The sequence below is a fragment of the Photinus pyralis genome, unplaced genomic scaffold (genome assembly GCF_008802855.1).
Source record: "Photinus pyralis isolate 1611_PpyrPB1 unplaced genomic scaffold, Ppyr1.3 Ppyr1.4_LG1, whole genome shotgun sequence".
Classification (NCBI taxonomy): Eukaryota; Metazoa; Arthropoda; class Insecta; order Coleoptera; family Lampyridae; genus Photinus; species Photinus pyralis.
Window position 1 is genome coordinate 18947729 of NW_022170249.1, and position 27582 is coordinate 18975310.

Sequence of the window (27582 nt, forward strand, 5' to 3'; positions counted from 1 at the left end):
GTCAATGGTACGGTGCAAAAGGTCACGTGATCACTGGAGCAAATTACGAACGGCATCATGAAGCCACTATGATATGAAGCGGCAGCGAGATAAAAAAAACCTCTGTGATGGAGCGTCAACATAACCTCTAAATTTTGTGCATTATGCATTTTGGCTGGTCAAGCACTAAATCTTAGGTTAGGAATGTGTAGAAATATTTATTGCAGATGCAAATGATGTCCAAATTATCTTTATGAAACAAATCGCAAACCAAAACTGGTAGGTTAAGTACACCGAGTTTGCACTTTTGCAGCCTGTAGGCATGTATTTCTACACAAACCAAAGTACATTATTTTCCAAATTAAAATCCTGAAATCGCATCTGAGATTGAAGTTTTAATAAAGTAATAAATAAATTTTCTGAAACGTCACGGGAACTAGAACGGAACCTAACCCATTCCCAGCACGGCACGCTTCCGGAACTATATAGTGCTTTCGCAGCTTGTGACCGCGAAACTCCCAAAAAAAGAGAAGCTTTTAATGCATCGTATTTCTCTCAAAGCAAGAAATAAAAGACTACCGGAGGCACTTCTGAAATATTTGTCATGCGTTTCTCAAGTGTAAAAGAAATATTCAATACACCTGATAAAGAGAGCACCCTGTGCAGTGTGCACATTGCAGATAAAAATAGAAACTGCATAGTGCATATGGTAACAAAACACACTCGCGCCCCGCTGCCACCGAACAGACAAGAACAAGGACATTATTTTATCAGTGATTCATGCAGAAATGTACCTAATCTGCATTCTGCATGCAGGTTTACCCTTTCTCGATGGGTCTTATTTTACTTTCTCGATAGTCGATGGGTTTACCGCACGTAGAGTAGAGAGAACTCTACAAAACGAGGAGCAGATACGCGGATTTACAAATAACGAAACAAATAATTTGTGCGAACGGATTTTAGTGCATTAAAAAATATACGGATGACGCATAGAACTATAGAAGTAGTGAAATACAGAACCAGTGTTTGTTCATCTTTATCTGATTGTTTACTTACTGATTTGTTTACTTTGTTATTACAGAAAACCGGTTAACCTGGGTTAACCAGTATTTTGCTTGTGTTTTAGTGAATGGCTAATGGCTAAACTTTGTTTATTTTGGTAAGTGTTTATCCAATAACCTAGGACAACCACAACCGTGGGTTATCAAATTTTGTTTCGTGTTTGTTTTCTTGCCTCGGAGCTCTGTATTTAATTAGTAGCTACCATAGAGTTAGTTCACTTGTTGCATTTGCTTCAGGCATTGATTATACAGTGAATCTTTTAGACAACACATCGTGTAATTCAGCGAAAATTTCGTGTTTTGTGGATAGTTACGTGACATTGCACAAACTTTTGCCCTTTGTGCGAAACCGATTTGTTTCTGTTACTTGAACTTGAATTTAAAGAAAAGTCAATCGCAAACATTCCCACAAAGTCTTGATATTTTACGTAGGGTAGGCCGTATTCTGTGCGTAGGGTGTCGCCTTAACGTTTTTGGTACGTCAAAATAAGAGAACTTTTGCATTCTTTTTGAAAATTGCCCCTTATTAACTTTTTACCGCGTTATAAAAACGTTATTTTCGTGACGTTTATTTGAAACTGCTGTTATTTTAGCTTTTGCATTGCACCCCAAGGATGCTGTATTACATGTTACATGCATCTTGACAATGACCGTATTAACGGAAACGTTATTCAAACGTAAATAACGTGGAACTTTACTCCTAATAAGGTGTAACCCGGACAAGGTGTAACGTTATTTCTCAAGCAACGGCGTACGCTCCAAGTAAGGATAGGTATGTAAATTTTACTAGATTAAGAAACGCAAAAGGTCTCTATGTGCATGTGGCAACCAGTGGCGTCGCTAGAGTACGATGCGCCGGGTAGCAAAACAATTAATGCGCCTTTCTCCAAAAATAAAAAATAAAGATTTTAGCAATTTATTTTAGTACGCATACACATGCAGGTGCAGGGCAATAATGATAACGTTCAATGCTTCGCATCGCATCCTTGCACGTGCACCTCGCATGACTTCATTTAGTTGAAATGTGATATTTTCAAGTTTCGAGATACAATAGGCCTTTATGTTAAATAAAGGTCTTTCTTTTATACATAAGCTTACAGGTTACTGTATCACAGTTAGATAATTAAATTTAAATCTTGTAAGATTATTTTTGTTGAATTTTTGCTACTCTGATTAATCCCAACCGCGATGTAAATGTAAGTAATATAATAAATAAACCAATAAACCATACTAACCGCGGCGCCTTTCGGTACTTGGCGCCGGATAGCAATTGCAACCCCTACTACCCCGATAGCTACGCCACTGGTGCAACCCTAGCAGGCGGAGGAGGAGAGCAAGCAAAAAAGAACACTTGCATCTGTACTGTACTGTAATGTACCCAGGCCAGCCTCGAGAGACTGCGCAACTCAAGATTTAAATTCAAAACTTTCCCTCCCAAACTAACTGAACCCCATGACACGTGATCGTCTAGACTCTAGACAAACCTACCTAACCTGAATAACCGAATAATAGGACCACTTACTACATTGTGTTTTTAAAAGTCGCTACAAGATATGTGTTGCTTATCGGAGTGAGGATCAAGTAAGGAATACAAATAAAACAAGTACATGCTTTAAAAACGGAAATTTAATCCAAATAATTCGCATTGCAAGATTAAATTTAGAAAATGGTAGTTCACCGAGTACAAATATAAAAATAGGCTGGGAAAAAAAAGAACTGACCAAGAAAAAACCCAGCCAACAAATTAATATTGAACTTTATAGCAAAATTAGTTGTCTGTAGTGGCATAAATGCATGTTGTCAAGTACATCAATACAATGTCGAATCCCAGGCTCCACTGGAATTCCTAAAGAACCAATATTACACACACATAACAAAAACAATCATTAAAACATTACAATAAATTCATATAATAAGTTTGGATATTGGGTGGCCAGTCCAAATCCCACACCTAGTAGTCTTTAGTTGCTCTGGCCATGACATGTCAACATCGAGGTCAACATTGTATTGTAACGTGATTTATAAATTCGGGTTCGATTTATATCAATATTAATTAAACAAAACTAAAACACTATAAAAACCGTACAATTTAATCGATTATTTATATCACACACTTCGCAATTTATATTTCCGCGCCCGATGTTTCATATGTACTCTATCTCGTTCGATAATAAACTGCCTGCGATGTTCGGTCCGCAACCATTTATACACGCAAGCAATGTAAGTCCAGAACACTTGCGTAATTACCGGATAAGTCTAGAATATTCCTATACAAATCCCACTATCGCGCGCGTAGAAAATTCCAGAGCGCCAAAGGCGACGTCATGTCTGGAGCGTTTCCGTTACAGTATGAAATCGCTAGCAACCATCGGCAAACTCGCACGCATACATAATGATAAACAAAATATACACAATTTATGTATGCGTCGACAGTTGACATATTTGCACTGGCATAATAAAGACTGACACGAAACCAATATTCGGTCACTACATGTCAGGGATCGACTAATCGGATTGATTAGCAATATCGGCAAGATGTCTCTTTTCAAAGACACAAAAAAACAGTACATAAAACATAATCTCTGCGTATGTCAGTTCTGAACTTTAGCCAGCCTCTGCTACGTCAAATCGAGATTAAATGTCGGTATCAAATATACTCGCAAATATAGCACAGTACATATTCGAAACAAGTCACCCTGCCAAATATTAACAATCATAATCACCCGGTTCAAATAAACAGTAGGAGTATAACGATAGTAGGTATATCACATTACAACAAACACAAAGCACACATTAGTATCAAGTAATTAATTCACAATGCCAAGTGCAATATGTAACAATCAACCACCTAACGTACGTCACTCGCCCCCAGATGAAGCACCGGCACCCTGTAAATAAACCGTAACATATTCATGCAAACAATAGCGAAATGCGCTGCAATAAATTCAATTATAAATTAGAATGTAGTTCTGCATACTTGTATTGAATATAGCCCCTAAGGGAACATACAGTATCTAAATATAAATAAAAGTACGTAAATCGGTCAGTAATTCACAGTAGGACCAGTATAATTAAAAGTGCAATTTGTATCTAGAATGTGTTATAAATGGCGATAATCATGCTGTACGAGAATAACATTAAATTGGCAAATAATCGAACACGATCATATCATTATTAGATGGATGCAATAGACATAGAGATAAAAAAAACGAGTACATCATAACATCACCTTTTGTCGAAGCTGCACTCACTATTCGCAACGTAAAAATTACATCTGTCCGCAACAAAAGCACCACTACCTCTGTCCCCTTTTCAAACAAATTCTAGACGAAAATTCTTAATCTCGACCGTGCCCCGAGACGTCGAGTCGATAGGCATCATTATGTTTTCTCGCATAGCGTTATATTTGACACTTTTATTGTAAATTATGGCCCATTTCAATGTAGAACAGAGAAGAAAAAAAACACGTGTTCCACGGAAACGAAACAAAGCGCAACCTTGACTTATTTTCTTCGCGCCAGGGTCGGGAATATTTAAATCGAATTTTAGCGCGCTAATTCGGTTCCATCACAATACAAAAGTTTAAGCGCTTTTGAACAATATCTATCAAGCAATTCAAATATTACTATTGTCTTTGACATTCCTGCGTTCCTAGGTTTTACTTCAGAAGCAGTGTTGGGTATATCCTTTTTACAGCGTTTCAAAAAAATTGAAGTTCGCTATTTTCAGTCCGTCCGTCTGTCTTCATTGTAGAGTGCGTTGCTCATCTACTACATAGATCATCTAGGTAGATATAAAAACGAAAGCCTAGATATAATATCAGAAGGTGAAATATAAATAAGAAAGTTGGCATTGTGCAGTCTGCGCATGCGCACATCTGATTTTTAAATATGCGATATCGCCGTTGCCTTTACTAGAAGTATCTATTTACGCATCTTTCCGAACATTCCTCGACTCATACGCCGCCCGTGACGACTTTTGGCGTAGCCGTAGCGAACTCATTTCTCACATAGGAAACAGGTCTGAGTTTCCAGACCTCTGTATACCACCACCGTGGTAAACAATGGGAGTGCGAAAAAATTCTGATTTGATATCTGGGGGTTGTTCAACATGAAAATAACGAATCCAAAGTTAGTTTTTGAAAATTCAAAGAAAACAATTTCAACTGTATTTGGTCCTCAAAAATGGGCAGAATTTCGTAAAATTTGGATATCAAATTTCATCGAATAGGGAATTTTTCGCAACCCCAATTAGGGCGCCCAAATGAGAAAGAGGGTATAATTACACAAAAACCTAGTCAAGTCCGTTCATTCCATGTGCTATGCGTTATTGTTGCTGGGGAAAATTTTAAGAAACACATTTTTTTAATTCTTAAAAAATGCGCTAAAAAAACACGGGACCCAATGAACGTTTTCCACCTTGTACCCAAACGCTTTCGTGGTAACAATTTATATTTATACACGTTAATCAGATTATACAATTTTTAGATTGAGCTCAAGCGTTCACTCTCTTTTTTTAGCGCATTTCCACAAAAATAAAAAAAAATGCGCTATTGTGACCACTTTGTCCGTCCGTCCGCTACTTTTGCGACGCTACTAGTTGTTTATCTTAAGAGCTATTGTTCTACTTTTTTCGCTATTTGGTTCGTTATGGTGTCGAGTCTTGTACCAAGGAAGGAATTTTTTCTGCGTTTATTGCTAAAAAAGTTATTGTAAAAAAACCAACAAACCGTTTTTTACATGTTCCATAATTTTACACTTTTGCCGTTTATTAACCATCCTAGAGATCATTTATAATTTTGTATTGTTGTCTGTCGTCGGTCTGTTGGTCTGTCCGTCTGTTCCTGTGCCTGTCTGTCCCTCTATCTGCCCGTGTGAACGATAATTTTGTTTAGAAATGCCCGATCGCTTTTACATCTCCGTTAGTTATGAACTGAATTGCATGAAATTCAATATGGGCATAGCCTTAGCCATATAATACGCAATGCCAAAAGTTGAATCGAATCGATTCAAAATTCACAGTGCCCTTTTCGCATCTCGACCATTTATAAACCGAATTGCAAAATTTTTTACTTATAAAAGTATTTGAATGAAATTTGATACATAGGCACTTGAAATAAAGGAAAATCAAACGCCAATTTCAAAATTTGGTTTTGCGCATGCGCAGTGCCAACTTTTTTATTTATGGAAGAATTTAAACGAAATTTGATACATAGGCACTTGGAATAAAGAAAAATCTAACGCCAGTTTCAAAATTTGGTTTTGCGCAACTTTTTTATTTATGGAAGAATTTAAACGAAATTTAATACATAGGCGCTTGGAATAAAGGAAAATCAAATGCCAGTTTCAAAATTTGTTTTTGCGCATGCACAGTGCCAACTTTTTTATTTATGGAAGAATTTAAATGAAATGTGATACATAGGCACTTGGAATAAAGGAAAATCTAACGCCAGTTTCAAAATTTGGTTTTGCGCATGCGCAGTTCCAACTTTCTTATTTAGAAAAGCATTGAAATTAAATTCTTCTTATAAACTGAAATTGAAATAGCATGTCAAAAATAATAATAATATTGCCTTTATTGTTCCAAAAATAGAAAACAAAGATTTATTGCAGTACATTAAGGGCGAAGTTCAGCACTGCGGCAATGCCACAGTCTGCTCTTCCACTTAACCCCAGCAAATGAATTGCTCATGTGCAACGTTATCTTTCATATTTGTGGCCGAATTTTTACGATTTTAACAGAAGTTGCATCTTACAAATGGGAAATGAATGCAATACTTTTTAACTTGTTTATACATGTGAACGTATAGCAGAAACACCATCTCGCTAACTTCGTCACAACGATTTTTAGAACCGGCAACACTGTAACGATTCGACTATTATCTACTTGAACACCCGTTTCTCATCTTAACATGCTTTATCTTCTCGCATATTAGTACCGTTCTCTTCCTTACGTATAAAATTTCCTGTACCGGCAAATTTGTAAATTTAACAAAAAACCTTCAAAGCCTAAAGTGACCACCTGTTCAAAACAGATGCTGTACGCATGCCCACATTTATTTTACGGTTAAAAAACAATCTCCTTTCCTTCTCTATAGGCTCTTGCTGGGTTTATGTGTGAATCATTTTGCCTACATCTAACCCCTGAGATCAGCTTTAAAAGTATGACGAATTGCTTTTAAGCTCACTGAATCTGTACTAGCAAAATTACTATTTTGATTGTTCTAGATTTTGTTGTTTTTGTTAAATGTTTAAATGTTTGAATCCTTTTATTGTTTTTCTTTTGTTTCAGTATGTGTGATTAACTATGGATTATCTTGACGAAATTGAAGATATCAGCGTGACCATAAATGAGTCATGCAATTCCATGAAGCGCTTAACCGGCACTAAATTAATAACATTCGCAAAAGGAAATTGTGTTGTATTAAAAGGAGCATGTGTTGGTAAGTATATGGGGCTGTGGTACAGAATGTGAAGCATGGTATTATCATTGTATTTATTAAATACAATGGTATTATGAAGTGAGTGAAATGTATTATACATATATATTAATCTTTTTATACTAGTAAAGACAGCTATTGCTGAGCTACTGTCGAATAGATTAAGTCTATAGAGAGAAAAACACTGAACCATTGGGGTAATTAGTTGCTTACTCAAAAGTCATTCGACTTAGTTTATTAATTTATTAAATCTTATATATATGTATAAGTGAGTTGTGGTGGCGTGGTGCATTAAGGCGCGTAACTACTGATTTTCATTTAGGTCCTCTTGTCGGTGTCTTTCTTAGCACTATAACAGTAATAACCGATTCTGCATCCACCCATTTATTTATTATGTATTCATCACTTATCAATAATGATCACAATTTAATTGTGTAGCTGTAATTTTCGTAATTCCTCTCTAGTAATCATTCCTCGACAAATATAAATATATACTCGTTATTTGCATTAATCATATGGCATTCAGAGTGTGCAGCAAGGAGTAGGCATATTTAAAAGTAAATTAATGTGAACAATCACTGGACTATACAAATATTTACTTCTTTTCAATTACGTGCTCATTATTATTTTCAGACATGATTTGTTGTTTTTATTGACATCCTCTACAATTCTAGATATTGGAACGAGCTACAAGTCTTATAACGCAATGGACATACACACAGGAGAACTATATGTCATCCAAGAAGTACTTATTGCCACCAGAGAGAAGGAGAGTTGTGAGCAGTATCTTTTAAAACTGACAGATTTGCAACACGATAATTTGTTTGAATTGAAAAGTTTTCAATTTGAACATATTGACGAAGGCAATTGGTTTTTGTATATTTTACAGAAGTTCGATTTTGGTAGGATATCAAATAATGTACCTATGCATCTTTTTATTGTGCGTTACTACAGGTTTTCTGAGTATGTCTCTAATGTCTCAAAAGAATATTTCCATAACTAATGACATGTTAAAAAATATTACGAAAAACATTTTAAGTGTAATTCGCTACATTACAATAAAAGAAATTGATTGCATCAGTATCCTTGCGTCGTCAGTATTTATAGATAATCAAGGTTGGCAATCTCTTGAGTGTATAATTTGTTTGAAGATCAGATTTTAGGAAACGTAAAGGTGTGCAATTTTGGATTAGATACATTTTTGACTAGTTGCTCTAATGTTGATTTGAGCAATCAAGAGAAACGAAACACACTGAATCTTTTAGCTGATATGTTAGCTGCGTTACATGGTGGAGATATAATACTTACATTTTCCGAACATTTCCAGGAGTTTTTAAATAAGTAAGTACTTTTAACCCCAAAGTAATTGTATTCAGGCATATGGTTATCCCAAAGACATGCAACATTATACAAAATAGCTGTTCCTTGTTTTTAAGGTTTAATGCAATTACCTTACATACATTAATAGCTTTGAATCTCTATCTTGGTAATCCAAAGCTTTTGAATAGCACAGTAGCTGTAATTAATTATCATATTTTCTATATTTTGTAGGTGTCGATCCGCAACAAGCTGTGATCTGTCAGTTGTGGAGGAATTACTGAGTCATTCATTCATTCAAGAACCTTGTGTTGCAAGTAGCTGTACCCAGTTGCAAAATAAATCATTTGATGATGATAACTCAAGATTTGCTTTAGAGAGGAAGTGTTCTAGAATTGAAAGTGACTTTGAAATAGGATGCGAACTGGGGAAGGGATCCTTTGGAAAAATTTATAAGGTACGTAATCAATAGTCGATTGGTCTAGTGGTCTATGTCCCTGTTATACACCAATCCTGTCTCGCTCCAGTCTCGCTCCAGTCCAGGCTGCATACTGCAAATGACTTTCCGGAGAAGCTTAATTTCTGAGAAAAGTGCAAATTTAGAAAAATTATAAAAAGAACAGGTTAACTGTTCAATTTAAAATTTCTGAAAAACTAAGAAATTCACAAAAAAATGTTTATGGATAGAGTTTCTTGTGTCACATTGTGGATAAAACGTCTCCGAAACTTAAGCTGGTCCTTGTAGTTTAATTAAATTGAATTTGTACTGGTCTGTTAAACTGGTAACAATTAAAATAGGAGTTGAACCCTATAATTAAAACCCTAAAAGAAAATCAAAGGTAAACCCTTTTTCTGGATGAACTAAAATGTACATATCTCTTAAATAAGAGGGCTAATTATAGATGAATGCAATAATCGTCGAGGGAAATTGTAATATGACAAATATCATCTGAATCCTATAGAAAAGGTACACTCCAAATACGGAAAATGCAAATGGCGCTGCTTACGATAACAAGATAGATCGCAATGTAAAATCCTCCTACGGAATTAAGGACAAATCCGTTCACAAAATATGGATGATGGCAATTAAAATTCCATGCGTGCTGATCTAACGCTTCAGCTGTTGGTTTTTGATGAAGTGTAACCCAACATGGTTCTCGACGGAAAGGAAGTGTTGTCACAAATGAATGATGGCGTGACAATCGACCGCCGCTAAAATTGCGTGGTTCAAATTCCAACAATAGATGGAGCCATCTATTAAATTACCTCCCAAAAGGTACGGAGGATCGTTCAACAAGTAATATTGGTTGCGTAATGAAGAAAATAAACCATTACACCGATAAATTAGCACGTGTCACAGGACACAGAGTATAATAAAGTTTTAAGGCAAGTAAAGAGAGAATCAACCTGAAGGGGCAAGGCTCCCAAGGCTCTTTCATGAAGGTCATAAAATAGGGTATCGAAAAATTAATGGGAGCTACATGGGAACTGGGAAGAATACATTAGGGGTTTTGCAGGATCTATGCTCTCAGACCATAAGGATGTGATGGTAGTTACAATTGTTAAAAAGAACTGCTGGCCAGATAATTTAACCAATAGATTAATTAATTAATTCCAAGAAAACAAATCTAAAGAATCATATTTAAATTATTTAATAAGTGTTCTTTAAATATGCACGAAATTATACGAGATTCTAGTTTCATTCACCAATAATTGCAATAACTGCTCTTGGTTATTTTACTTTGCTTTAGACGATCTAGAATGACACATAGTGTGGTGGGTGCGGTTATTAGAAGGTGCTACGATGGTCGACATTATTTACCCGGATCGCCATCGTCTTTTTTGGTGAAAGGTCATTTAGTTTGGTTAATTGCCCTTAACGCTTCATAGTGACTATCAGTTTTCATTTGCACCCTTTATTCAAAATAGCTACACGGCCATTCATAAACCCTTACCAGTCCTTACATATTTAGAACTACTTACTTTTTGCAATAAATCTATGCCTACTTGTTTGTTTTAGGTGAAAGATAAAGTTGATGAGAAATATTATGCCTTGAAAGTAATTAATTTGACAACGAATCACAAAGAAAACGAGAAAACGATAAAAGAGGCGAAATTTCTAGCTGATCTGCAACATGAAAACATTGTTCGATATTATAATTCATGGACTGATGATGTACTCGATGACAACATACACGATTACTATCATTCTTCTCCGAGTACGAATGATGACGATTTAGATGATACTTCCCTGTCTGGCTCGGTAAGAATTTCTTTTGTCTAGTTCTGCCCAATTATTTTTTTTTTATTTATGTAGAATTTTCACCAAAGTTCTTTATCATCGACCAGTGCAGGTTTTATTGTAGATACCAGTTTGTACGTTTAATTTGTAAAGCAAAACGATTATAGTGAATTATTTTGTAGTGATGGACTGGAAGATAATGAACTTCCTGTAGATCAAATGGATGGTGGAGAATGCAACGGGTTTAGTGCCTTGCCGTCTCACATTGACCGAAAGGCATTGTATATAAAAATGGAATTTTGTGAAAGCAACACTTTAGAGTCTGCTATAGCTAAAAACCTTTATCTGGATGAGAACAGGATTTGGAGGTTTTTGAAGGAAATTGTTGAAGGTAAATTTTTTAATTTATTTGTCTTACTACATAATTTCAGTTAAATTCATCACAATCTGGATGCACATCTTGCCTATTTTAACAATCACTGTGTTTTGTTACAAATATGCTATTTTAGGTTTACATTACATTCACAATAAGAACATTATCCACCGGGATTTAAAACCGCCAAACATATTTTTAGATTCTAATGATCATGTTAAAATAGGAGATTTTGGATTAGCTACCACAAATCAACTGTACCCATCACAAGGTAAGTTTATGATTTATGGAGATTTACATTTAATGCAATTTTGTATTCGCGTCCAATCACAATGAAAACGCAGCATTGATCGGTTCCTCCACGTCGCGTGGTCGGTGCGAACTCATTCGTTTTCAGAGCATTCTGCCCTGCCCGTCAAATGAAAAGCAAGATTTGGGCGAGAAGGACAAACGTAGCCGCCGGCAACGGTCTAGTTTTCGCGAAAGCCGATCACACACAAATTTGTCAAAGTGATAAATCCGCGAATGTCAAACTTCAGGAATATAAAAATTACTTCAAATGTAAATTCCTTATGAAAAATCGGCCGAATCCTATTTTAGTACAATACAAAAATTCTAAGGAACTTACTTTTATCGCTGCATTGAATCTTCTCCAATTGTCAGATGGGTTTCTCCTTTGAAAGGCAGCAGTCTTGTATTAATTATCATTAACCTTTTTACCGGTAGTCGTTTTGCTCGTAAATTTATTCTAAACAAATTGGATGCACAACCTTGATTGCGCAACGGAATATTTTTGCACCTTGGACCCAAACTCTTTTGTAGTAACAAATAATAAACGCGAACACCTTAATCCAAATATACACCGAAACGAGTAAACGTTCGCTTCGTTATTAATACGGCACGCTTCGCAATATTTACGTTTGAAAATTATGGCAGCCGTCCAATCGTTTCCACGCAATAAATTTCCTCTTCCGCATAAACCAGCCACGTGCATGCGCAGGTGTTGCAAGTGGTATCTGTGCTAGTCACAGCAAATTTTTAGCGCATTTTTTAAGAATTAAAAAAAAATGTGGTATCGTTTGCGTTTTGTCCGTCCGTCCGGACCCACTTGTGCCGTTTCGAACTACTTCTAGGGGAATGGTGCTACAGTCCTGGAATTTTTTATCCTTCATGGTACTCTAATGAAAGGTCTCAACGAAAGGAATTAATTTCTACCAACCATAGCTCTCCTCCTCGACCTCTTATCGTGATCGGGTATATTTCCTTATACCTCAAGAACGGATTGTCGGAAGAGACGTCTGCAAGAAATATATCCATTGGTGATGTCAAAACAAAAGCTATTTCGGGTAAAAACATGCGCTTTATCTGCACAAGAGTTGTGCACAATTTATACTTGTTTTTTAAGTATACAAAACCCATATGCATACATAGAAACATTCTCTGTATATTTAGTAACTCAATGGTGTAGTTTTACATGTGTTATGGCTTAAATGTGAATCATCCTCGCAATCGTCATTCCTCACTATACTTTTTGGTAGATGTTGAAGCAAATTCTTCTCAAAATGGAAGCTATGAAGTTGTATATGGAACTTATTATTATCGTGCACCTGAATTATCTTCATCCCACACTATCATCCGTGATCCCAAATTGGACATGTACAGCTTAGGTAAAAATTTAAAATTGTTTTGCTTTTTTTTAATTATTACTTTAAGGTGTAATTCTATTTGAAATGTGCTATCCACCATTGGTCGGACACGAAAGACATGAAGTTCTAAAAGATTTACGTTCCGCAAATATAAAATTTCCTAGTGATTTTGATTTTAGCTTACGCCATCAACAGGAAATATTAATAAGGTGATATAATGACAAAGAAGAGTTCTATTACATTTAACTTATCATTTTCAGAAAGCTACTTAACCATGACCCTGAAAAACGTCCTAATTGTCACGAGCTTCGAAATTCCAATTGTATCCCTTCGCTCGAAGAAGATGAGAGGAAAATGCTGATGATTCGCACACTTATTGATAATCCCCAGTCAAGAATGAATAAGTATCTTTTGGAATACTTGTTTACCTCTGCATCTAGGAACAGTATAAATAACATACAAAGGCTACCCTATGTCAACATGCATCAAATAGAAAACGTTACCAGGGTTCTTTTTGATGTAAGGAGTTTTTAAACAGCACTAAATGATATTGTTAGCAGCCTCACAACATACATAATCACTAATATTTTCAACAATGTTGTTCCTTAGTTCTCTGAGCTGCCATACAAGCTACAGCTGAACCAAAAAGCACATCCAAAAAGAGTTTCAAAACAGTTGCAGCTTTGTATATATTCAGCGTGCACAATAACTATCTCCTTTGAAAAATGCGCAAATTTTAGCAAACCAACTTCACCCCACTCATTTTGCTCTTTCATGCTTAGTGCAAAGCAATGTATCATTTTTGCGTTTGACATTATTAACTGAGATCGATTTTAGGTTTTTAAACAATATGGAGGGAAGAACATAGATTTGCCTGCATCATCCGTACAAAACATTTGTAGAAGTACATGTACGAACTGCATAAAATTAGTTGATAGTCAAGGATCCCTAATGGTGCTACCTTGTAATAATAGGTAAGTAGTCTTCTGATTTGATTTAACCTACACTATGCACAATAGTCCAGGAAATGATGCAACATTCATGGTAGTTCTGGACATAGGCTTGTTTTATGTTTTCTGTGTCTATGAACCCGAATTTTCAGCTTCCCACCAAAAATTCCCCCCGCAACCCCCCCAAATTTTGAAAAAAAAGAAAAAATATCGTTCTTAAAAAAAATCCATTATTTTGTGTATTTCAGAGAAAAACTATCTGGAAATTTGAAAAGTAGAGAAAATTTGAGACAATAAAATCATATGATATTTTGACGTAGGGAGAATGGGTAAGGCGTTAGCGCGTCTCGGAACATGGGCCTTGGTGCCGTACGCACGCTGGGACATTAGACGATAACTGCTTGGTTTTCGCCACTTTTACGACCTTGCCTATTTATCGCTGACTGTCATTTTCAATTTCTTGGTTCATCCCCTCCCCTGAAGAGCGCAGAAAGATTGCGAAGGGAAAGAAAGCAGTCATCGGTTGACATAATTTTTGATGAATCTATGACTCCGTGTCGGCCAGGCAAATTTTTTATCCAACAGCAGAAATAAACATCGCCTCATTGAAATGATTAAAAGGAAGTAGACAGTGCGACAAACTGACGAAGACGTACAAGCTATCGCAAAAGCTTGGAATTAATTTTTACTTCGTTTGTATGATTGCTAGGATGAGAACATGATTTTAAACGGTTTTAGACATCAGTGTTTCATTAGGACTGTGTACATCAGTAAACACAATATATCCTCTTTGCCTCCAACATGAAGAAACACTCATTCAGGACGTACCACCAAGTCCAACTTTGGCTAGGAAATGTCATGGAACCACAAAAATGGAGCTGGAAAAGTACTACTATCGGAGTAAAATGTAGAGTCCGCTGGCTTTAAACGGTTATAAAAAAAAAACTACCCAACCGATTTTTATCAAATAAAGCGTAATATAATCGTCAACTATTTCTACGTATCCGTACGTAATGTCATATTTCTTGTTAAATTTGGGAAAATGTGATAGTGAAATATGTACGGGAAAGCGCGCTTTTTCAATGAAAGTATACGAACTCAGAACTTTAGGATTTAATTACAAAAAAAGTATTCACTCGAATGGGATAATGTTTACGTATGTGATAGAATACACCTTTAACTATAAGTCGATACATTTTTATGCATTTCTGTATAATTACGCAAACGTTACAGCGATAAAATGACAGACGCGTTTATTCGCTTATTATAAGATACACTTTAAAAACTTTTGTTCATATCGATAAAGGACAATTACAAATGATATGATCACGGAATAGAATCAATGACAAAAAAATGTCAAGGGCTGCAGGAATTAATATATTTTGAGCGAAAAAGATAAACGCAACACCTCGAGCGGAGTTGGGGGGAAGGTCATTTAATCGCAACGTTGTACCTTGCAGCAACGTTTCGTATAAAGCGGCACACACGCTAAGTACACGGTTAAGTAATACATGCATGAAATTGTTATTCTGTATTAATCAGTCAACTCATATACATTCATTATCATCATTATCGCTATGTTCTTCGAGATCATCTTCATCAAAGTCGATAACTTCGTCATCACTATCCTCGTCGTTGAGATTTATTATCAAAGGTTCTATGGCGACATCTATTAAATTCTCTTTTTCTCGGTACATATCTTCTACTTTCTTGGCATGGTCAACACAATTAGCCCAAACGCTTTTTGGCACATCTTCCAATGTTGCTTTGCAGAGGTCTAATACGTCTTTAATTTTGAATGTTGTGTTTAGCTTTGCAACTTTATTTTTGACATACGCCCATATCAATTCAATGGGGTTGAACTCACAATGGGCTACTGGAAGCCATAAAAGCTTCACTTTATCCTGTCGAACATCGTTTACCACTTTCTCCAGAAGATACTGTTTTTTGTACATGTGAGATAATTGCAAAAGTGAAGGCCTTGTCATTTGATCGAATGTATCGAAGTGTTCTGGTACCTGAACTTTTCGCTTATTTAACCATTCAATTATGTCTGCTTTTCTCCATGCAGTTGTTGGGTTTCGAAATTCAGGAGGTGCTTGATCAAGTACAATAACTGACTTATCGGGAATCACCCCCAAGACATATCGTAACCATTCCTCAAAATGCTGTTTATTCATTTCGTCATGATAATCTGCTGACCCTTTCTTCCCAATGAAGCATTTGCTACATCCTGGTAAAAAACCGTTTTCGTTGCCGATGTCAAGTATAATGATCCGTTGCCCAGCTCCAGAAGGTCGTTTAATTCCACCCCTGTACCCATTGATTTCTTGTATGGTTCCTCGATATTGGTCAAAGCTGTCGCGGTTTTCCGGGGTTATATATTCCACCCAACCAAATTTTTTTGAATGGTTTGCGCCACACCATGTTTCGTCTGTAAAAAATAGATTCCAATCCGTTTCTCTATATCTTTTGATGGCGTATAGATATTCGGCTCTTTTAGCAGCTATTGCATTCACTTCCATTAAAATAGGCCTGTTCTCCAATTTGCGATAGATAAAATTCATATCTTTTACCCATTTTTTTACTGTGGTGCTGCACACTTGCGGAAAATCTGGACACTCATCTTTCAGTCGTTGATAGAGTTCGGCTATGGTTGGAAACCGTTTTTCCATATAAAAATGTAATATTTGTCGTCTTATAACGCCCTTCATAAAATCATCGATCTCTATTTTAGGTCTACCACTTTTTGGTTTTGGTCCTGAAACTATACCACTGATACTTGCTTCATTGGACACCCTTTGAACTGTTTTTTCGCTAATTCCCAAGCATTGCGCAGTTCGTTTTGTTACTTGATTGAGCCGAACTCGATCTACACCATTCATTTCTTCTTCTTCGAAGAACCTTTTTACCTTCACAACAATCTCTTTAAACTCCACGGACACATAACGAGGCATTTTATTATTTATTATAGATATAGTGGTACGTCGTGACAACTAAACTGTTAATGTAGTTCTGGATGAGCAATGGGCCTTTATATATTTGAATGTAAGAAAATATTATGAACCACAATCCATTTTTCTGGTTTTGAATAATATATCTGTTTATCAAACATGTGTCCTGTAGGTACCCACGAAAGAATAATAATGACAATTTACATTACATTGGCCATGGCCATCTGTGGTTATTGTATTGTAACGCTCCAGTTAAACAAAACATGTTTGCCGCACATCACACATGAAAACCGCAGGTTATTATTCATCTTGTTTCGTACGTAGAGTATTGGCTAATTTACACAAAAACAAACATCCACACGTTGTTTTCAGACAATATGTACGCATTTATGACGTTTGCTATTTTATTCATCTTATAAAAAAAGAATGAAGTCGTTTCCTTCAATAATAGCTGCGTTGCAATGTTTTTGCTTTTCCGCTAATTACGCAAAAAGGGAACAAGATATTTCCATAATTTTTTCTACAATAGCTACAGCAAGAATTGGGTTATGTAATACCCGAAATGTATGAATTTTCGTGGAAAAATAAACTATTTATGGACCTGTACAGTTGAGCATCGCGACAAATCACGCATTTTAGAGTACTTTTTTGTGAGGAAAATTCGATAACGTAAAAAGTCCTGGCAGCAAAAATTTACAATTTACGTATGTTAACAACAACTTACCAATTGATACGTTCCAAAAATTTCATTAATATCGGCTCCAGCGATTTTGAGATTTGAGCCTTCAAAGTGAGCGGACTCTACATTTTACTCCGATAGTAGCTACGGACGATCTCCTGTCACTACCTTTATACCTTCCGCTCCACCAAACATTCTAAAGCTAATCTCCTGGGTGTAAAAAAAAAAGGATGCCGTGGCGCGTGTATATGAAGGAAAAGTTGGTTGAAATGTTCAATAATGTGCCTCGAGTGCAACAATTCATGCGAAAATAGCCCTAAAGATATCGTCAAAGATTTTGATGAAGAGGATGGACAAGCAGAGGAATTCGAACTGCTATTTGAAAAGGTGGCCCATCAAGCTGATGAAATTATTTTGGGGAAATCACACAAATCTGATGGTCCAGCTTTTCCGAAAACACGGAAGAATTGTCAGATGAGTCGTTTCTAAACTTCCTTTTTTGTCTTCTTCAATTGATCAATCAATCTACTTTAAAAACGGGACTTTGAAACCAATTAAATCTTTTTGGTGCATGAACCTAATTTTCAGCTGTGGGCCCTCCAGTTAAACGGAAAATAGTAGGTAATTTAATTTAGTAATAAAAGTCTATATTTTTTAAATACCTATATAGATGCGTTCTTAATTCTGAACTTATCTGAAAATAGGTGGGGAAAAGTTGGAGGTTGAGGGTTGACTTCCAGATGTTGAAAAATAAGAGAGATTAAAGGAGGGGGGTGGTTAAAACGAAAGATAAAGCGGGTGAAGGGAGAGCTAACACGAAAGTCGTGGGTTGTTAAGCGAAGTGCGCCAGACGCCAGTCGCCAATGAGCATACTTCAACGCACGCCAGCGCCCCCTACGTGCGTAGTGTAGTACGTAAAAGCTATTAGGACGTTTTTGGTTGCATACTGTATATCTACATTTCAAAATTGTAGGTATTTTATTCGTGAAACCACAAAAAACGGTTTCTTAAAAAAACATATTTTTTTCTTATTTTTCGAGATTTGGGGGGGTTGCGGAGGGAATTTTTGGTGGGAAGTTAAAAATTTGGACTCAGCAACCCAAAAAACATAATGTAAGCCTATTTCCAGAACTACCATTAATTTTGCAAGCAAAGGTCATCGTATGTTCTGTATTGCCTGGGCTACAAGTACATAGAATGTTCAAATTGCTATTTCGAATGTGTTTTGATTGAACTCTTAATTCCCAAAATTATACCAATCAATAATATATGAAACTTCAATTTTACAGCATTTGAAACAAGCACAACTTTTACTTTGTTTCTGTAAAGCATTGATAGTGTAGGTAGGTTCTATTATTACTTTTGTTGTAGGAATGTATTGGCCAAATTTGTGTCTTTGGGAAGGAGCACAACATGGTTACGCTGTTACTCTAGCCATAAATCTGTGAATTGTAAATCATACTCTTGTGATTTTGATATTATCACGCCTATAGACTTACGTAAGGACCAAAATTATCTACCGGAGGCAGAAATTTTACTTATTTTGGATGAAATACGCAACTCCTTCGTAAATTTATTACCTTCGAATTTTACATTATATATAAGTCACTCCTCAATACTTGAGGCTATTTTTGAAGAGTGTGACATACTAAGTCACTCCTCATATGTGTCCTTAATTTCAGGCTATTTACCGATGGTAATAAAATGCTTTACATGGCAGAATATTGTTATAGTCGCTTTGAATTTTAGGATGACAGGAAAGCGCTGTTGTCTTTCTATATGAAATCTAAACCTTTCGATAAGTACTTAAAAATCTTAGGAACTAGAGGGAATCTGATGGATGGTTCGTGGAATTCTGCGTTTTCGAATTTTTTCAGAAAACCTGATTTGAATCAGAAGGTGCAAAAAGCCATTGATGAATTAAGAAATATTTGTAGGACTGCTCAAAGACTGGGACTGACGGTAAGTGAATAGGTGTGATATTTAACTAAAAGAAAATAAATTAAAATTTGCTACCTTTTATGTACTATGATTCTTGGGGACATTGAAAATCTATTTGTTATGTGGTTCTCTCTGTACTAGCAAATTTTTTTTAAGATACTTGTAAGATATTTAATTAGCAGTCTCTACCTTGAAGTTAGAGAACTTGTATAAGCGGCTCTCCTGTTTGCCTATTTGACTATGGTGGGCGTATTTTCGATCACGAAAGCAGCCATTGTAATGTTCCTAGGGGTCTCCCAAGCTGACATTGAGAATGTTGACTTACCCTATACTTGCGTGTTGGCAACTCTGGGGAAAACTACCAGCAGAGCGACCTAACAAGCAAGAAAAAAAAACCTAGCGTAAAGGTGGGTTCATAGCTCTCCGTTTATACGTTTCCGTTTGTCCGTTAGCCAATCAGAAAACAGTAAATTTTTAAACCGTACGTCGTCCATTTACAACGGGAAAGTTGGTTGAAGTTGAACATTTACGTTTCCGTTGGTCCGGTTTTTAACAAGAGTAAGGTTATGTTTGTTATATTGTTGACGCTTAAGAGCAAATTTAACAGTGTTCGCCCATTACGTTCTTCGCGGTGATAATCTGATAGTAGTTTCTACGTACTGAAGATCATGGTGGGTACAGTACAAAATAAAATTTAGGTTATGGTTATACGTTGCAAATGTACAATGTGGACGGATTGCTATGAACCTTAACAAATTGCACTATCCGTTTGACGGATAAACGCAACGGATAAACGGAGAGCTATGAACCCACCTTAACACACACAAATACGGGAAATAAATGAACTACAGGAACAAAATGCAAGAGACAATACACAAATAATAGTACATTATACAGGGCGTTTCAAAAAGAATCATCCGATTTTGTAGGTTTATAATTTCAATACTAATAATAATATGGACATGAGGTTAATTTTATATTAAAGGATAACCAATAAAGTTTTTTTATACACCATTTACAGGTGCTCAATATGGCCCTCTTGAGATGCACGGCATATGTCTATGCGATACTCAAATTCGTCCCACACCTTAGCTAGCATTTCTTGAGTGATAGATGCTCTGGGCTGTAGGAGGATCAGCACCATATGTGGTACGAAATTCACGTTGCACGGAAATCACAGACTCACATTTAGCAAACCGTATAACACAAAACGCTTTCTGTTGTTTAGACGCCATTTTGACAATAACTGAGCTGGGCGTTGACAGAAGCGCGCTACTGCTACCTAGCGGAAACCACGCGAAACTCGAGAGCTTCCTCTTACTAACAGTACATTGTTCTATGAAATCGGACTTATAGATGAATAGCAATAAATTTTTAAAATCGGATGATTCTTTTTGAAACGCCCTGTATATCAAGGTAGAGAAGTACAGTATTATTGCCTGAGCACCAATATTACATCTCGAGGCGCTTGCGCCGAGGGGTGTAAGGTGCGAAGGCAATAATAGACTTCTCTACTGTGGTATATTTTTCACTACTAGCACTTGAAGTCCTCTAAATTAACATATTATATTGATAAGAAAGTGAACGGTTGGACAGAATTTTTTGTTTATTAATTTAACATGCCAATCAAGTGCGTAGAAGTACAAGTCAAACAGGCCGTATTTTGTTCTGTCATTGAGATATTTTCAAAGAGTAATTTCGTTCGTTTTTTTTCAAAATGTGAAATTTAGGTATGTAATTTCGCTGGAAATGGCGGATGGTGGCAATTATTCATTTTAGAGAACTTGTCTAAACGTTTATTGAGCGAAATTTCAGGTTGTGTTTTCGAAAAGTGACAGCGTGACAGTTCTCATTATTGACTACTAGTTATAATGTACACATTATTCAAGGTTATTTTATTTCAAAGGTTACCTGGTAACTATGTGGGCGGAAGCGGGAGGGACGGAATGTATACGTCATCGAGAATTCAGACATTGACGTTCAACGTTGTTTGTAGTCGCGCAGGTGCTTATTTTTCTTGAGTTATAGTTTATTTGTTTAAAATTTGTTGAATTTTGAAGTGCATAAGGACATATATTAGCTGTAGATACCTGTTTGATGCAATATAAAGACATTTAGTTTGTGAATTTTGTGGGTTTTCATAGCCGTGATTGAAAGGTTAGTTCATCAATTATATGCACTTTTATATGTTATAATTAAGTATTTTTTTAGATGAGTGGCGGTAACACTAAAATTCCTCATCCTGGTGTAAATAAAATCTCGGTTTTTACGTTTCCCAAATACCCGACCGTTCTTAAAGAATGGGTAAGAAAATGTTTCACATCCGGCAGTAAACTAAAATGTGCTGCGCCCTCATTGGTCAAAACGGCCAACCGATGAAAGCGTAGCGTCCCTGGCCGCAAACGTTTAAAAGCAGAGCCACGAACTCTGCAAAGTGCAACGCAATTTCTGCTTCGACTGCACCTCAAGAAACAAAAAGCTCTCCACCTGCAGAACCAGGTCGCCTTGCCAGCTCGACCTGGCGCCACACTCCATCAGTCAGAAGACCTGCATCTGGGCTCACCCCAACGACAGAGCTCGCCGTGTGCACCTCCGTTACCATTTTGTACATACTATAAATATACATGTTCCATAAAACGCAACAGCATTTTATTTGGCGTCATACGCTAAAGAATGTTTAGAGTTTTAATTCCCAAAGGCTAGGTATTGATACATAGGGGTGGTTCCTATTTTGTAGAACGCGGAATTTTATCCATTTCCACCTCTAAAATTAATTTGATTACATTTTCACAAGTCCTCGTGCAATGTAAAACAGCTTACGCACCACACGCATTTTTGCAATACTTTGATTGCTTTCAAAGGTCGATAAACTTCCAAGATTTCCAATATAAGATCCACCCTTATATACATAATACCCATATAAATCCAAAAATATACTGCAAAAACTAAATTTTTTACCCCTTTTATTAGCATTGTGACCAATGAGCAATTTTAAATGTGAATTCTGGATGACGTTTTCCCACCTTCAAAATGCAAGCATTCTATTGGTTTAGAGTTACCAGACAACCTTTCTAATAAAACAACCTTGCACATTATTAACCACTTTGAACAACTGGCGAGAAAGCCTACTTTACAAGTGGAAAAAAGGTTAATAATCATGTCATCAGACGCTAGTAGTGAAAAAAACATCTTAAATTGTACGATAAAGCTGAGATAATCGAATCAAATGCAGTTAAACAAAAACACGTCATGCATCATAAATGCAGGTGGAAAACATGATAAATAAATTTCAACATTTCTGTTATAGTGTTATTAGTAGCAATTCATAAAACGACAAAGTCATGGCTATTGCTACTAAGAACAGAAATGTTGAAATTTATTTTTAAATTTGCGGGTATACCAAAAGCTTAATGAAACATGTAAAAACAGCTTTGTATGCACCTTTTAATTATGAACAACTTTAAACTACAGTTTTTTCTGTAAAATGTACAGCAGGGCAGGATATTGCATAAAACTAATGTCCCATGTTAAATCCCTATGTTCCTACTTACCGTGCACCACCAGGTATACAACTCCTACAATGATAAATTGCATGTACAGGGTGTAAATCGAAAAGTGGAACATAGGCGTTTAACATGGGAAATTACTTTTTCTTTGCGCAAACGTTTCCTAATTATTTTACGCAAAAATACTTCAATTAAAAGTTATAGAGATATAAATTCTGCATGTAAATCATGTGAAACGATTATTCTACCTCTTCTTGTACGCAAAAAATTAATTATAAAGATTCTGTTTTCACGAGTTTTTAGTCTAAGTAGCCATGGACTATGTTTTTCTTTTATCATAGTCCAGAATCTTTATAATTAATTTTATCGCGTACAAGAAGAGGTAGAATAATCGTTTCACATGATTTACATGCAGAATTTATATCTCTATAACTTTTATTTGAAGTATTTTTGCGTAAAATAATTAAGAAACGTTTGCGCAAAGAAAAAGTAATTTCCCATGTTAAACGCCTGTGTTCCACTTTACACCCTGTACATAAGAACACATCAAAATTTCTAATCCATTATGCATAGATCTTAACTCTTAGGTAATTTCCCAATAGAAGTTTACACCATTCCGTAAGTCTTTGTTTTTAACACCAAATAACTGCCAATCAAATTGAGGGAAGCTGATATTTCGAACAATCGTGCATGCGCCATGTTCAGATTTCTCAATTGTTAATTCCGAGGGTAATTCTTAATGCTTAAAAGTTGAAAGTTAGGAACTTTCAAGGTCGTGTAGTAAGAATTACGATAGGTACGCATTAGGAACTAAGAAATTGGAGAAACGCGATTATTAGACATTCTACATTTATCTTTTTATTTTATAAGAATTAAGATTTAAATATTAAGTATTAAGAAGTTGCATAAACCCGCCCTTAGACTATATGAAAGAAAGGGGACTGATAATAATGCTATGCGTTGAAGCCTGTGGCGCCCATATTTAAGGAGGCAAAATTTGTTTACTTTTTTGCATTTTCGTGTTTATGCGGTTGTTAAGTCTCGAAGTGTGCAATTAAAAACACTCGTTATGAAAAATACCCTAGCATAGAGAATGTCGTATTTTTGTTTCAGATGTAAAGGCGTGTTGCCTAACCATAGGGGTAAATTATCATAATATCTTCCCTTTGTTCTTGTGCGTCTATTTTGGAATTACGATACGCGACATTTGTCTAGTAGGGTTTCATAAAATTCCAAACACCAAATAACCACCTCTTAGGATCCAGACGGAAAATTCGATACCCTGCCTCTGATATGTATCCTCCTATCTTCACATCTCTCCCAAATACTTCTGAGCCCTGAAAATTTTATCCTTTTATAGTATAGCTTTTTAAAAAGTGTTGTTTCAATATCCGCACAATGAGTCCTATTTTAGTTTTATCCTGCTCCCACTTTCATTCCAATATGGAATATGTGCATAATTATATAATGTGTGTTTTAGGCCAATCTCATTTTTGATCCTAAGTGCCTACTATCTAATTGCCAGAAAAAAACAGGCATGCTAGCTGAATTACATTACAAAGTGCCAAGTCAACGTGAGAGCGTTAAAGTAGCACTCGCTGGAAGATATGACGATTATCTAAACAGGGTCTACTCGAAAGTGCCAATGATTAGAGCTAAAAGATTTGGAGTGGGGATCACTGCATTACTTGATAACTTCAAGAGAGTTTTAGATATGTCAAAACCGGATGCAGCTGAACATGTTACCGTATGCTATTTTTCCAAAACTATGCCTGTGCAAGCGGTTGAAGTAATGTCGTGCTGTACCATATATAACTCTGTGTACGCAATAAATTTTAGGTATTCAAGAGGTTGCATTCCGCAAAAATCCCGTGTAGCTTTATAAAGATGCAGAGTGAGAAGCACCAGATTGAATTTTGTGGGAAGAATGATATAGCTTGCTGTATCTTATTGAAAAGCAATATGATCAAAAACAAAATCTTAATACGTTATAGAAATTCGTAAGCATATTTAATAATAACCAGTTAATTACAAATCTTATGTGCCTACTAAAATCCAGTGTTCTCATGAAACACTTGTTGTCACTTGTCGATTGCAATGTGAGAATAGTCGGTCTTTTATATGTATATATGTATACCGGGTGGTGCCTAGCGCGACGCAGCATAGGGATTTCAATGGTAATTTCTTTATAGTAAATTACTAGCTCCCCTAATTATTTTAGAGCAAAAGTCTAATTGCTGCATCTGTTCATACTATTACTTATAATTTTTCGTTTTTCAAAACCGAATCACGTTTCATTATTTGCCTTTGACGTATATTAAATTTATACTTGTTTATAAATTAGTTAAAGAACTGCAAGTGCAATAACGTTCAAAATGCCCGTCAAAACCATCAGGAAAACGACAATACATTCAACGTTTTGGCTGCAGTAGCGGAAAATCCGAATATGAGTTTTGGAACAAATCTTCTTCAAATCAGTTTTTTTTCTTCGATTATGGAGGTACTATGATTCCGGAAAATGATAAACAAATAGTATCTGATGCAGATGCAGCATACATTCTCTAAAAAAACATTACCCTAAGATGCCTTTTATTGCGTCGGTTAGTTGAAACAGAATTAAATATGAAGATCGTTCGACGTCAAACAACCATAACTTAGATGCGATGCGCTTGTAGTTTGTTAAAAGATTCCAAAGCATCACTGATTTATAAAAATGTAATTTTTTATTTTGTCGATTTCTACGGTTTTGAAAAATGGAAAATTATAACTAAAAGTATGAACAAATGCAGTATTTTTTTTTCTAAAAAAACGTATTTAGACTTTTGCTCTAAAATAATTAGAGGAGCTAGTAATTGACCATAAAGAAATTACCATTGAAATCCCTATGCTGCGATGCGCTAGGCACCACCCTGTATAGGTACTACACATTCCCGTTTCTCTGGTATTTAGGATATTTTTCAATAATTGTGGTAAAAATTTGGTTCAGCGCTTCTGGTAGCTTTTTGTTAAAATATGAAAGTATTGTGGAGGCGGAGTTAATAGGATTTGTAACTAACAATATCTTAATTATGCATATATCGCTGTTAAAATTGTTTAATTTCAGAAACCGCGTAATTGACATTAACGATGTAGTTCCTGCTGTAGAAATTGTCTTATACTGTAAACGGAACTGGAGATTAGTCGTGACGAAGCCAATTCATTTTGAAGCACCAATCTTCTTTCTAACTGTTCCTGGATTAACCGAAGATGAGCAATTTAAGTGCACGATTAAAGTTGACGCTGGCATATCTTGGATACAGTAATTTAATTTTATCATTACAGATACTACACAAAAAGGACAAAATGCAAGATTCCATTATCTTTGTGGTTAACTCAACAAAAGATTTGATTAAGTCTTTTATCGATCATTGTAAAATGGATGAAGTTATATACAACTGGTGAGATCTATGGTTCTTTTGTACATATTTTGTGTAATTTTCAATTTTAAGGTTTATCACACTAGAGTACCCTTTTAAAACAGTATGTGAATTGTTATCCGAGCATAATAAGGAACAAGTAATATTTTTTAACATATCTGACACAGATGCTATTCATATTAAGGATATGTTTGTCTTTAAAACGAATAGAACGTTAAAGAAGCAATCATTTATTTCAGAAACCTTGGCTGTTTCCCCAGTAGCAGCCTATAGGCGCCTATAAAGCATAAGCTCAGTCTTCATATGCATTACTGTAGTTTTGGGCAATATGGTGCTTGATATGGTTCCTTTTTTATAGGAAGGATTGATTTTTAATGAAAAGCGAGAGATTGTGTACACTATACAACAAAGGTTCCAATCATCTTACATTGCCTTTTACAAAATCTATTTCTGTTTATTATTTGTCCGCGTTCTATCAGAATGGTTTTATTGTATACCTACCTACTAAAAGTGTGTGTGAAATAAATGCAAGGTGATCTCGGTCTATCGCAATTATCTGTTACACGTCTGCGGTAGCTTTAAGCAAGATCATTGTATTAAAAGAGTAGGTAGGTATTATGTATGAAAAATAGGATAATTTACATTTCCAATGTAAAACATTATAGGTATTGTGTCAAATCTAATTTTCAAAGATGCCACATTTTTTTTGAATTGTAACAAAGTAGGTTTATGGTCCAATTGAACTTTCATCAATATCTCGTTAATGAAAGAGGGCATCAATGGCAAAAATTTAAAAAAATGTGTTTTGTATCTGTAGGCATCTTAGAATCATGTGTTACACAATTTAAAGGAAAAAAAATATCCTTCTTACTGTAGAGCATCAGAATGTAAAGATAAGATACCAATGTGAAAGGATAAATTTAAGTCATGTTCTAATGTGCCAATAGACCGTTTGGTTTACTATATGAAACATAAAATTTTGAATAATAATTGTCAGGTTAATGTCATTAATCATATCGATTTTTTATCTATTTTTATATGCATTTTTATATTTTATTGTGATAAAGCATATAAGTATT

At 35.6% G+C, this 27582-nt stretch overlaps 1 protein-coding gene across 1 annotated transcript; it reads left to right on the forward strand.

Annotated features, from left to right (window-relative positions):
• Positions 1 to 837: 837 nt before the first annotated feature.
• Positions 838 to 27582, forward strand: LOC116170761 (eIF-2-alpha kinase GCN2-like; the record flags this gene model as incomplete). The annotated part of the gene is given in 21 exon segments (XM_031487265.1): positions 838 to 1138; positions 7332 to 7482; positions 8154 to 8381; positions 8434 to 8595; positions 8643 to 8820; positions 9031 to 9253; positions 10817 to 11059; positions 11114 to 11172; positions 11221 to 11429; positions 11548 to 11682; positions 12950 to 13078; positions 13125 to 13266; positions 13318 to 13576; positions 13895 to 14031; positions 19012 to 19336; positions 19390 to 19602; positions 24568 to 24876; positions 24927 to 25087; positions 26191 to 26359; positions 26409 to 26524; positions 26576 to 27582. Coding segments are annotated over 20 exon segments (3744 nt in total). The 3' UTR covers positions 26787 to 27582.